At 38.7% G+C, this 14,109-nt stretch overlaps 1 protein-coding gene across 3 annotated transcripts in view; it reads right to left on the minus strand.

Moving 5' to 3' along the window:
• The window catches only part of LOC148079724 (receptor tyrosine-protein kinase erbB-4-like), a 222,740-nt gene that overhangs the window by 18,475 nt on the left and 190,156 nt on the right, over positions 1-14,109 (minus strand). For 2 of the 3 annotated variants that reach the window (XM_087791382.1, XM_087791380.1), the window contains exons 18-20: positions 12,277-12,399; positions 11,087-11,185; positions 5,347-5,532 (exon numbers count right to left, since the gene is read on the minus strand). In XM_087791382.1, the coding sequence (XP_087647508.1) occupies positions 5,347-5,532; positions 11,087-11,185; positions 12,277-12,399 (408 nt within the window). The remainder of the gene's footprint in view (positions 1-5,346; positions 5,533-11,086; positions 11,186-12,276; positions 12,400-14,109) is intronic. The other variant, XM_087791381.1, reaches the window with a different exon arrangement.

The following is a 14,109-nucleotide window of genomic DNA, read 5'->3' on the forward strand; positions in this document are numbered from 1 at the left end:
AATCATTTTCTTTGATTAACATAATTAAATAATGTATATACTGAAAGGTTTAAATATGTTTTTTATTGAATAATTGAATTCAATAATTGTTTTATACATAGTTTGATATTCTAATCTCTATAAAACTCCCGTCCCTTTAAATTAAATATAAAAATGTTTCTATGATGGAGCAACCTGATGAAACCACAAGAATACCAAGCTACTTGATAACATTTTCAGCTATTTTTTGGACGACATAGAAGCACTGGAACACCAATTTGGTATTTCCAGACAAAACTCAATTTCGTTTCAATGTCAATGGTCAGATCAACCCGTGTTAGAGCGAGTTCAGCCCACAAGGTTTGTATAGCTCAGTCGGTAACAATAGTGATGGTCTGATGAAGCTTCATGAAGCAGTGTCATGTTGTTTAGAGGTCAGTAGGTGGCGCCATTATTTTTAAAATGATGTGACGTTTCATTTGAACAGTTGTTCAAAACAAAGGAAAATAGAGCAGAGACCGCCATATAGTGGAAATAATGACACTACCTCATGACGCTTCATCAAACCATCACTATTAAATTTGATCCTTCTCTTTTTCTTGTTTCATGACTCATGTGAAAAAGGCACCTTTCTTTGTTACCTCAAAATCAGTGTATAACCTAAATTGTCTTCATAAATATTTCGACTCTTTCACAGAACAAGCTTTATAAAGAGTGTATAGATTTATAAAACTGAACTCAAATTATGTGTATGTTTAGTATCCTTAATTAATTTAATTTAGTTTTAATATCTTGCTGCTGTGGAAAAATATCTTTATGGAACACCTTTCAGTTCAGTTCAGTTTATTTTAACCTGGTAATTTGAATTTGTACTGTTAGGTAGTGAGGATACTTTTACTTACTAAATATAGTTGCTGTCTATTTGCATATGAAAACTATCTTATTGCAACAGATGGCCGTTTTAATGTCTGTGTATTTTCTCCTGAGGGAAACCTGAGGAACAAAACACCAAAAATGATCATGTGTGTCAAATGAACATTATTATAATTCAAGGATGGAAAAAACAATCAACTAAACAAATTCATTCAAATTTTCCACAACAACTTTTTTATGTTTCCAGACAAAATATATGATATTAACTGGAGGTTAAAAAAAAATAGAACAAAAAAAAAATAGAATCATGTACTATCATGTACTGTTTCAGTCTCATCTTTAGAAATCTTATGACTTCAGCCCTAACATGATTGTTTTATAGAAACTGTTGTAAACATTGTTTATTGTCCTGGAATGTATGCATGCATAGCTATTTTAGCTCTGTCAATCAGAGTACAAAAGTACAAAAATTAAATAAACATCCAGTCTCAGTAGATGCTGATTCAACTGAAAGGTTTGTATGTAGAGCACCCTGCAGTTACAGTTACACATCTGTTTGTTCACCAATCGTATGAGAGCTATTTCCCTCTTATGCATGGTCGCTCGTAAAAAAAACTATTTTTCAACTTAAACAGATGAGGAAAAGGTTGATAATGAAAGACTGAGTGTGACAAAATTAAAAGACTCCCCCCATAAATGTCCCATATTTAATTCTCTGATTAATAAGTTCATTATAATGTATCCTCACCTAATTATTCCATTAATAATCAAAAGCAAAATGAGAGCGAAAGAGTCAGAATAAGTTCATGAATGTTGGTGCGCGATTCATCAACTACTTACTGTTATGAGAGCTGCTGTATGTTAGCTTTTATTAAGCGACTCTTTTGTGTTGTGAGATGAAGAGACGAGGCTGAGCCCACATGAAACCATTAGCCATTTTGCAATGAGACAACATTATCTCTGAGTCACTCAAGTCACTTTTCCTCTTCGGCATATACACCTTTTAATAGGGATTGATTTAACAACAATGAAATGCTTTTTTAATTTATAGAAAATGAACTAATATTCTATATTTTGTTAACAGTTATTCAGAACAAAAAAATCCTTGAGTTTAGAGTAGTTAGGAGTTAAGTTGATGTTGTTTGCTGATGACATAGCGATTTGTAGTGAGAGTCATGTTGGAGTTTGGTTGATGTTGTTTGCTGATGACATAGTGATGTGTAGTGAGAGTCAGGTAGTAGTTTAGTTGATGTTGTTTGCTGATGATATAGTGATGTGGAGTGAGAGTCAGGTAAGAGTTTAGTCGATGTTGTTTGCTGATGACATAGTGATGTGTAGTCAGAGTCAGGTAAGAGTTTAGTCCATGTTGTTTGCTGATGACATAGTGATGTGAAGTGAGAGTCAGGTAGGAGTTTAGTTGATGTTGTTTGCTGATGACATAGTGATGTGTAGTGAGAGTCAGGTTGGAGTTTAGTTGATGTTGTTTGCTGATGACATGGGGATGTGTATTGAGAGTCAGGTAGAAGTTTAGCCGATGTAGTTTGCTGATGACATAGTGATGTGTAGTAAGAGTCAGGTAGGAATATAGTCGATGTTGTTTGCTGATGACATGGTGATGTGTATTGAGAGTCATGTAGAAGTTTAGCCGATGTAGTTTGCTGATGACATAGCGATGTGTAGTGAGAGTCAGGTAGTAGTTTAGTTGATGTTGTTTGCTGATGACATAGCGATGTGTAGTGAGAGTCAGGTAGGAATATAGTTGATGTTGTTTGCTGATGACATAGTGATGTGTAGTGAGAGTCAGGTAGGAATATAGTTGATGTTGTTTGCTGATGACACAGTGATGTGTAGTGAGAGTCAGGTAGGAGTTTAGTTGATGTTGTTTGCTGATGACATAGTGATGTGTAGTAAGAGTCAGGTAGCAATATAGTCGATGTTGTTTGCTGATGACATGGTGATGTGTATTGAGAGTCAGGTAGGAGTTTAGTCGATGTTGTTTGCTGATGATATAGTGATGTGTAGTGAGAGTCATGTTGGAGTTTGGTTGATGTTGTTTGCTGATGACATAGTGATGTGTAGTGAGAGTCAGGTAGTAGTTTAGTTGATGTTGTTTGCTGATGACATAGCGATGTGTAGTGAGAGTCAGGTAAGAGTTTAGTTGATGTTGTTTGCTGATGACATAGCGATGTGTAGTGAGAGTCAGGTAGTAGTTTAGTTGATGTTGTTTGCTGATGACATAGTGTTGTGTAGTGAGAGTCAGGTAGGAGTTTAGTCGATGCTGTTTGCTGATGATATAGTGATGTGTAGTGAGAGTCGGGGGTTTGGTAGATTTAATTTGGATGGAAAAAAGAAAAGGGAGTACATTTGTGTAAAAGAGAGAGGCAGGAGAAGCAGTAAAGATGCAGTCAAGATAGTGTAAACAAACAAGTTCAAGGATTTGGGTTCAACCCCTGGTGTGAAAAAAGCCAAAAGAAAAAAAGAAGCTGAACGTCCATTGAGAGGGAAAAATCATTCCATGAGTTCTGCGCACCACGCTGGGTCACTTGAGGATAGGAGAGAAGCATTCTCTACAAAGGCGATAAGGAATGACGGAGGAAGGTCAAGAGGAAATGAAAGTGAGAAAAGGAAGGCAATTGTGGTGAAGAAAACAGGGCAATAGAGGTGAGGACGCAGCAAATATGTAGAAAAAATAAAAGCTACAGGACACAGATGACAACAGAAAAAAAATAAAAACTCTGTCAGTGCCCTGCGTGATAGCAGCAACCATGTGAGCCTCACCTATGTGTGTGTGTGTGTCAGGAGGAGTGGCGCACTCACTGTGGCAGTAGATTAATGGCACCTATTATCAGAATGCCCAAAACACTTAGTGATGAACAGTCACTGCCAGGCAACATGTCTTAGCCAATCAATTAAGGGCGCAGTGGTCACTTGACGGGGGGTCAGAGCCTCCAGACATGTTTGTGTGTGACGCTGGGTTAAAAGAAAAACAGGTGGATGGTTGAGATGTCTGGAATAAGTAACAATAATAACTGAACAAATAATGGCCCTGAGTTGTCAAAAGGGGTCAAATGTGGGGATCAAAATAACTCTATAATAATTAACAAAATACTCTGAATTATTTATGAATTCACAGATTTTTCGGAGTCCATTAGATTGTGTTTGAACACAATTAGCAGACGGAATGCATTATTGTTTATCTATGATAAGAGCGAATCTGGAACATAAACATGTCAAAATCTTATCAAACTGATAAAGAAGTGTAATTCCTTGTGCCTAATCGTTCGCTTACAGAGCTGACACCAGATGTCTTCTGGCGCACTTGTAATAACAGCCTGGCACCCCCCTGCCTTCGCAGAGTGAGATTTACATTTATATCATTTCCTGCAGTTACACTATCAAACAGACTGGCTATATCACCATCCTCGAGAAACACGACTGTGCTTAGAAGAGGCAAAACAAACTTGATAAAGTCAATATTGTGTTGTTGTTGTTTTTTTTTACAGAATAACAAATGAATGGTCTGTTGTGTGACTGATTGGTCAGTATCTAAAGCCAAGATGATAATTATGATTTAAATATGCCAGGGATGGAATTCTATCAATTTCTAAAGTGTTAGTGTACTAAGAGAATATTGAAATTGGAGCAACACTCACACAAAACTATTCTATACACACTCACAAAGACACTCATTCAACCTTTGTATGATTTTGGAGTGTGGGAGGAAACCAGAGTGCCCGGAATAAACCCAAAAAACACAGGGAGAACATCCAAACTCCACACAGATTGCCTCAAGCTGGAGGAAAACCAGCAACCCTCTTGCTGTGAGGTGGTCATGCTTACCACTACGCCACCGAGCGCCCCCTTTGATTGACACATAGGTAGAAGGGCACCACCGATTTCAGGGAAAAGCAAAAGCAGGAAAACTATTCATACTAACTTCACAATACGATGAGTCTGTGGTCAAATAATGAGCCGTATAAGTGGACTATGACAAGGGCGCCAAACCTTTTTGTAAATGCATACCAGTTACTATGAGTTTCACAAGCTGACCCTCAGATTAAAAAAAAATAAATTAATAAACGATAAGTGCACGATCTTAACCATGAACTTTGTAGAGTGTATTTTTACACATTTTTTTTTAAAGTAAACTTGAAACATCTCAGGCAAATATGGCTTACAGTCTTCATTCAAAATTGAACACATTGCAGACAGGACTAATCAATAGATCAGGATCCATCCATCCATCCATCTGTCTAAGGTGCGGTACCACATTATGGGTGTAGTCTTTATTGGCCAGGGATTTAGTTGGCTTAAGCAGAATACCACCAAGTTTTGTCAAATTTTTAGGCTCACTACACAACATCCATTGTCTTCATGTAGATAAGGTTTTCTTATGTGGTGGAGTGACCTGACATTTCAATGAGATGACAAAACACGGTTTTTCGGATGATTCCACCTCAACACGTTGGACAGAGTTTCAAGGAGGTGACCTACCTTGGCGATCTGGACACACCAGTTGAGTAGCAGCTGAGATCCGATGTTGTCCTTGTGCTCGTGCACGTAGTCCAGGAGGCAGCCGTGGGGCATGAGCTGGGTGACCAGCTGGATGGTGGGGCTCAAGCAGACCCCCAGGAGGCGCACCAGGTGAGGGTGCTCCATGCTGGCCATGATCAGGGCCTCCTAGGTGAGAGGTTGAGGAAATAAAACACAAGGACTAAGAAGACTTATACTTGAAGGCACAGTGCATATAAATAACATTCCACAGGGGGCATAAAGAATGATTTTGTAATTGTGACGAATAACCTGCGTCTAGTGTTCTGCATGAAGAGACAGCAGCAGCTAAACTCTTTTATTTTTAATGACTTGAACTATGACCAGGAGATATCTCTGTCCAGACCTGCTAATGTTTAGTTGATGCAATTAAATGTCTTGTTAGAATTGTGTTACTCATTGTTACAAGCTAGAACTGTCTGGTTAAAGATGGTAAACATTTCAATAGAAGTGAGTTCACACTAAATATTGAAGTGAATTCTTGACTTTCATTTGCATTTCAAGTTCAGAAGAAGTTGAGCTAATAGCGGATGATGGCGCGGGAGGCAGAGACAGCAAAAAGTGACAGATGCAGCATAACATGGATATTTTGATTTGTTTGTTATACGAGGAATATTTGATATAATGTCAGGGAAAAAAGTTTAAATGAGATAAATAAGATTCTTGACAAGTTTTTATCTCTGTTTCATTAATTGAATTGACTTTTGTTTAAGGGTTCAGATGAAGTTCAGCAGGCATCTGAAAACAAATGGTGAGACAGAGACTTTAGAGATAAAAATGTGTGGATTAAACATTGTAAAACAACAAATGTAAAGTAAGATTCAAACGATACTTTTTATCAACTATTCCGACAAACTTTTGACTGAAATGAAGATTGAAAGTAAGTAGTTGGTATATAGTTGCATAAACTATATGGAATACTTATAGATAATAGGTAAATGTCCAAGTTTAATATATACATGGGATGTACAGTCAATAATTATACATTATTAAGTTAAAACAAGTTAATCTAAATGTAACTAATCTGTCTTTTTTGGGCGAGTTTAAAGACATGGGTTTGAATAGACAATTTCATGCAGGTGTCAATCATGGTACTTTTTCAGTTCATATGCTGAACTTTAAGTTTACATTTTGGTCTCGGAGTTTAGGAAATAAAACAGCCATATTTATTTAGTATCTTTCTGCCCACCGCCACATATTTACAAGGCAGTTTGTCATAATCCTTTGGTATTCCACTGAACAATGTCCAAAATTGGTTGCTTGAAAGGCTTTGTTACTCGCCGACTTATCTATACCTGTCATCTCAGTACGTGACTTCTGGTAATTGGGTCAATTTCTGCGTCGCAGGGAGCGGTGAGATAAGCGACTGGCAGCAATACATTCAACTTTGCAAATGATTGAAGATTATTGCAGTTGAAATGAATAACCCTACTCAGTGGAAAAACCCAGCCTATTTATTCATCCATGAATTTTTTTTTAGTAACTTAAAATCCCTGTGCGAATATTGTGAGTCCGATCAACTAAATCTTTTGATTCATATCAACTTTAAAACCACCAAAAGCTACCAGAAGTGGTGGACAACAACTTATCACACTGAAGAATATATTTCCACTCTTCCAACACCGTTGGTCTAGAGAATTATTCCCACACATTAAAAGGTAGGGTCTTGACTTATTTGCATGCAGCTTCTCTTCAATTAGTATTCCTGCTGTGCCTGAAATATCCTGCAGAAGCACATCAAAGCTGTATCAACACATTCTTTTTTATAAATATTTCAGCACGCCGCTGTTGAATCTAGCATCATCACAATTTAAAGACCAAAAACGTGTCCAAGATGAAGTCCTTCAGTTGAGCCTGATGCTCCACCAGTCACCATATGGTGGTGTTTGATTTGTAAATACATCGACCCGGCGTCGTCCTCCGTCCTCAGGCAGACGGATGGAGGTCTGAACCCTTGGCTAATAGTTGGTGCAGAGCTCTGATGAGACATGTGATGATAAAGAGCCGTTCTGGCAACAATTCCAGTGGCTGTGTGCATATCTGCTCTAAAACATGGTGTACCATTGCTCTTGAGTATGTTGACTTTTAACACCCTCAAGGGGCGACTGCACAGGGAATGGTAGAGCAGGTATCTATCAGGTGAGAGTGTAAATTATACACATCTTCTGTCTTCGTCTTCCCCGCCCCTACATCGTCATAGCAGGCTCCACTTCTGGGCGGAATTCTGGCTAAACTCTTGTTAAGGATGTTTATGGATGTGCTTAAATGAGCATTAGGAAGCCGGTGTTTTCTCCTTTTCTCTTCCAATTTCGGAGCACTGACCTCCATTACTGCCAACTCAACCGTTCTTCGCAAGCACTTGCTCACTCTCCTGCACACGAGCACACACATCACATACACACTGGCTTTCAGCACAGGACATGGTCATACACAAACACGCTCACGCACACACACAAATCTACACACACACACACCTTGTCCCGTCATATATACACAAGCTTATATTACAGCACTTGCACACACATACCTGTACAAACACACCCAAACACATGTACAGTATACACCTACAAACACACACACGGACAAAGCAAACAAAGGCTAACTTTAAAAAAACACACACATGCCTACACAAAACACCTAAAATAAAAAACCTGCCTAACACACAGCTACACACAGCATGTACATACTCACCTGCCCAGGCACATATATACATCTAAAAACACGCACACAGACAAAAACCATCAGACGCACTCAAAGGCACACACACACACACACATGCAAAAAAAAAAACCACACACGTACATATTAAAAAGTGCAAAGCGGATATAGCTGTACCAACAAATACACATTCCTACACACTAGAACAAGCAAACACACATACATTTACACACAGACACAACTACAAACGCACACCTCTACACATCATATACACACTGGCTTATATCACAGGACATGCACATCCAGTACAAACTCACCTGCATAAGAATGCAAGCAAATTTTCACACGTGCACGCACTCACACACCTACACAAATACACCTCAAAAAACAATGCACACACACACCTAAACAAAAACACCAAACAACTACTGCATACATCCCTACACGCAACTTTTACACACTGGCTTATATCACAGGTCATGAAAATGCACCTGTACACACACATCATCATACCTGCACAAGTATGCGCACACACACAGACACACCCACACTAATACACCTACAAACCAACACACACACACACTTGCCTACATTAAAAAAAACAGCTATAAACCAACACACACACCTACAACAATCAACATACACACAAACACTCACATAAGAACACACAAACACGTTAAATTGTGCCCCTACACACAGATGTACACACATAGAAACACACACGCACGTTTCTAAACTACCGGTGGTTCAGTTGTCTCTCTTCATCTAACAAAGGTCTTCTGTAATAAACGTTGATTCAAAAGTAAAAGTGAATCCTTGATAACCTGGATGACTTTGTTTAACACTTAATTATATTTGTCTTGAGCTCTTAAGTTCACCGAAAATAATACACTATATCTACTCATGTATCTTTATATGTTGGATTATCTCTCTTTATCATTACTATGTAGCACTTTTCTCTCCTCAGTTATTAGTGTATATATGTAGAATTTCCACACAGTGTTTGAAGCAGGCACTCCAGCGGCTGGTTCCCCAGTGGTGGAACGTGAGCCTGCCTTTAGATTGCTGTTTAACTAGACAGACAGATCATATTTGCTCCAAACGGACAGGGACGCCCGCTGGGGAAAAACCGGAGGGTGGCAAAGTGAGGGAGAATGCAGAAATGAAGGTTGTTGATGAGCAGATGCACTGCTAGATGATGGAACAACTACAGTATGAAATAATGTTGTTGTGTCTCATGATAATGGTTTGGTGATCATTTCTACAGTAAGCTTAACACTTAACTTTATCTTTAACTGCTTAAAACAATAAACAGTTAATAGCAGACTGAGCCGAAAAGGTTATAGCAGTTTCATTGTTCAATTTTTTCACAGTTGCAGCCGAAAAGGGTAAAAGGTACTGAGGTTACAGTAGTTTGGAAAGTTTGTGTAATATGAATAAAATACTGCTGCCAACACTATATCCTTAACCATCCCCAGACGCAAGTAAATATTCTCATTAGACAATCTCATGTGCTATAATATTTATGATCCTGAATAAATATGTATATTTGAAAAGTGTAGGTTAGGTTGTATCTGATAAAATAAAGACATTTATATGATATTTTTTATCCATTCAAAAGAAATTTGAGCAACAATGCCATACAACTTGAGGTAAGTCCTAATCTTGCCACCAGCAAATACGTCTGTTTACAATGAAAGAGAAAAACACTTAACTGTTTTTTTTTACTTCCTGAAAGCTCAAGATGTATTCTCTGTACTTTGGCCATGAAGAAAATGAAAAGAACAGCTGCTACTGTTAAGCAGTTTGATGGTCACAACTGACAGTTTACTGACCGCAATGCGTGACAAAAACACGAGGGGAATATTTGGAAAATATATAGACTAGGAAGTACTGATGAGGCTTTTTCCCGAGGAAAGCATCAGGATCAGATTAGTTGACCCCCTGGCTGCTCAAGACCTGTGTTACTGAAATATCTGAACCTCGGGCGGTTCAGAGGCTCCACTGTACCGTTCATGTCCCAAAAAAGAACAGGCCCAGCGAGCTGAATAATTACAGACGGGTGACACTGACATCACAGTGGATTAAAACAATGGAGCGCCACCTACTCCAGAACCTCAGGCCCTAAAGTTCAGCACGTCTATCAGATTGACGCCATGCAGTGGTTGGGGTGGATGACGCGGATAGGAAAGCGTCTGAGTGAGCGTCCTGTTCCTGCTCTTCTCCATTGCATTATATATTATCCAGCCCAACCGAAAATAATGCAAGTGGACCCCTGCCTGGTCTCCCGGATCTTAGACAAGCACAGCATGTCAGGCTGAAGTACATCACATCTGACACTTGTGTCAACAGTACAAGGAGCACCACAGGGTACTGTCCTGGCCCCTCTCTTTTTCACACTATACTAATCAAATTTCTGCTACAGCTCAGAGCTAAGTCACATCCAGAAAAACACTGATGACACTGTCAGTGTAGGATGTATAAGGGATGACAAAGAGAGCAGGAGCCTAATAAGTGACTTTGCTGGACTGCAGCAGTAATAAAGTCTTAAAGCTCAACACCTCAAAGAAGAAGGAGCTGGTTTTGGACTTTGGATGGTCCAGTCAATATTCACGTCTAGTCTCCATCACAAACTGTACTTTATCCAGCCATCTTAAATCCAACTATTCTTCAATCAACTATTTCTAAATCCATCTATTCTTCCCTATACATCCAACAATCTATCCATGCATCTTTTCTTCCATCGATCCCTCCATCTATCCATCTATCCATCCATCCATCCATCCATCCATCCATCTATCCATCTATCCATCTATCCATCTATCCATCTATCCATCTATCCATCTATCCATCAATCCTTCCATCAACCTATGCTTCCATTCATCCATCAATCCATCCATATTCCTGACTTTCAATAAGGGTGCATAATGATTTGATAAGCCTGAGATAGACATTTCTTAATTACATTATTTTTTCCAGAAATCTCCCTTCCAAAATTCAACACAGTTACTTAATAAATACTCACATCCATGAACTCCACGTTGGCTTTGGGACCCGTGGTCTCATTCAGGATTTTGATAGCTACAGGAATCTTCACCGTCTCACCTTCGGGGACCCAAATACCCTGAAGAGAAAAAAAGCACTGACTTGAAATGCATCCTGCTTACTTGCAACAAACAAACACACCGCGCAGACTGTGATTATGTTTTATGAGAACTGTGTTTTAATTAAACAAGTCCTGCTGTCTCGCTGTGCACAAACCACCTATGAATGGAAATCGTGAGGAAACAAAGACACATTTGTTGCTTTATCATGTTTGTGTTAAACAGTTTCAATTTCCCCTCACGGCGCGTGTGAACAGCAGCAGACCAACAACTGTGAAACGATAGAGAACTTAATGATTATAGCAGTTGAAAAAAAAAACAGCACCACTTTTGGGAAAGATATGATTTACAGCGAGCAGCAGAGAAGCCAAAGCAATTCAATAGCTTTGTGGAGTGTTTTGGTTGTATGAATAATTTGTCCGAGGGCAGTGAAGTTGGCAAGCAGACAGCTGTTTCTGTTCCAGGTCCTCACGCTGCCCGAGGCTTGTGTCTGTCAGAAAACGTTAATACAAAAGAAGAATGTTTATGCTTTTTGTTCAGGTTGTCAAGGTGGACCGTTGTACCAGTGAAATAAAATGAAAAAAAGATATGTGTATTTCCTTTCAGTGGCTTCCCCTTTAACAAGACCCAGACACAATTCATCCTAGTTGAATTTCGGCCAAGGATTTGTCTCTCACAATGAGTGGATAGATCACCCACTCCACTTATAAAGAGATCCTGCCGCACTTCCTCTGCTAAAGTAGAGTCATTTTGGTTAAAGCAGCCCAATTGGTTTTACACCTTGTTCATTCATTCTCGTGAAAACAGAAGTGTCTCCCACTCTGCCTCCGCAGTTCCTATTTATTCACTGGCGATACTTGAAATTATTGCAACCTAATACAACGGCCAGTGTTTGATTGCCTGATTATTATGCAGTTCTATTGATTGATATAATGTTTCATTAATTTCCTGCAGTCTTTTGACTTAAAAAGGGGGCTTTCCAAAATCAGAGGAATGTGGTTTTTCTATTTATAAATTACTTTAAATCACAAATCAATGATGAGGACTTCTGTGGATACTGTTCTGTATAAAAACCGTAGTATCTTGCTTTGTTAGGTTGAATCTCACTTACTTTGTAGACTGTTCCGAAAGCACCTGAGCCAAGAATCTTGACCCTTTTGAGTTCCGTCTCTTTCAGGATTCGAAGCTGAGCCTGGTTCGGGGCCATACCGCTCGGGGTCAGAGGTTCCACTAGCTGCCAAAAGAGAACCCCGAAACAGAAAATCAGTGAGAATCCTAAGTCATTTTCATAAATACAAAACTAGCCAAAAAGCCTAAATACACTTTTCTTTTTGTAGACACGGCAGTAAAATGTAATATAGCACACAGTACCACACAAGATTTGGAAATTTTTTAAAAGAACAGAGTCAGGTTTTGTCCAAGGTTACCAGAACAATATACAGACAGTTGAACACACACTGAGGAAGAAGTCAATACCTCGGTTCAATACCCGTCTTAATGAGCCCATCAGCTTCCTTATTTGTTGTAGTTTATTGGCGGCATAATCACCCGGCTCAACCACGGCCATCAAACAATATAATGAGACGATATATCAGCGGATTGGTCGGTCACTGACTGATATAAGGCTGTCAGACAGTGCCGTGTGCGGTCATGCTAGCACAATGGATCTCATTTGGCATGGACTGGCTATGACTATACGTCTACGATAAAGTTACAATCACTATAAAGCAAAACTGTACATGACTTTAAATAGGCATTGATGATTGGTAACTAGGGGTGAAAATCGAAATGGTGATATATTGCAATAATTATTTTAGTGATACTCTATCAATATTCTACAGCACTGTCAATCCTTTTCTTTTATTATTATAATTATTTTATCTTTTCTTTAAATAATATATTTTTTTATATCAAATATTCACAGCATTTGTTCATTTTTGTGTTGCCATTGAACCTCTGGCCACTAGATTACAGCAGTCATTACAATTTAAGCAGCTAAAGGAACAATAAAATCCTCAGAAATTCTATTCTGAGGACAAGAGGATACATTTCACTCTATCAGCTTTTAAAGCTGACGTTTGGCTGACAAATTAAACTAGTTAAGACTTAAGTCAAGAGTCATGGGATCTGTAAATTCTGCAAACAGAAAAGGCAAGTTATTGGGCAATATTACAAATATATTGGTGTTCCTACAGTGATGCAATGTATCGTATTATTGCCTGTGTATCATGATATGGACAGTATAGCCAGATTCTTAACAACAGACACCCCCTAACCCCAAATTTTTTTTTCAACACAAAAAAATAAATCTTGGTATGGAGAAATCTGGTTTCCTTGTTGGCAAAAAGTGTTATGTATTCATCTTTGCCTTAATTCGAACATTGGAGACATTTGTAAAGGGTAATTGTTTCGTGAGGTATGTGTCGTGCAACAACATTTAGATTTGATTATGTATTTATGTATTCATTCATCTTATCTAAGCTCATGTTGTGTGGGCAGCAGTTTGAGCCAAGACACAAAAAAAAACAAATGCGTATCTTGCATTTCCTGTGTATTTTGATGAATGAGAAAAATATGTTGCTGTTGAATCTCTTTACCAAACTATTATTGCACCTTCTTCCCAGCTGTTGACTTTATTTAGCAAGAACTTTGCTCACATCCATCAGAGGAGGCTGGTATTTGGGCAAAGAGCATCATTTGCATCAATGTGTTCGCTCAAACCGTGCATGAATTACAAAACTGAGATGCGAAGCAGGAAGGTTGTGATGGAGCACTAATAAGAACAGATGGTGACAGCCTGTAGTTGTTATCGTTTCATTAGGAAAAGCCTGGATGGAGCTAAAGAGGAGCAAGCTATTAAATCCAGCTCAGACTCGTGGCCTATAAAATTCTCCGGAGTTCATACCCACTAGTACACTCACCGCAGCACTTTATTTACCGGCTA

This window comes from Callionymus lyra, chromosome 5 (genome assembly GCF_982586985.1).
Source record: "Callionymus lyra chromosome 5, fCalLyr1.hap1.1, whole genome shotgun sequence".
NCBI lineage: Eukaryota > Metazoa > Chordata > Actinopteri > Syngnathiformes > Callionymidae > Callionymus > Callionymus lyra.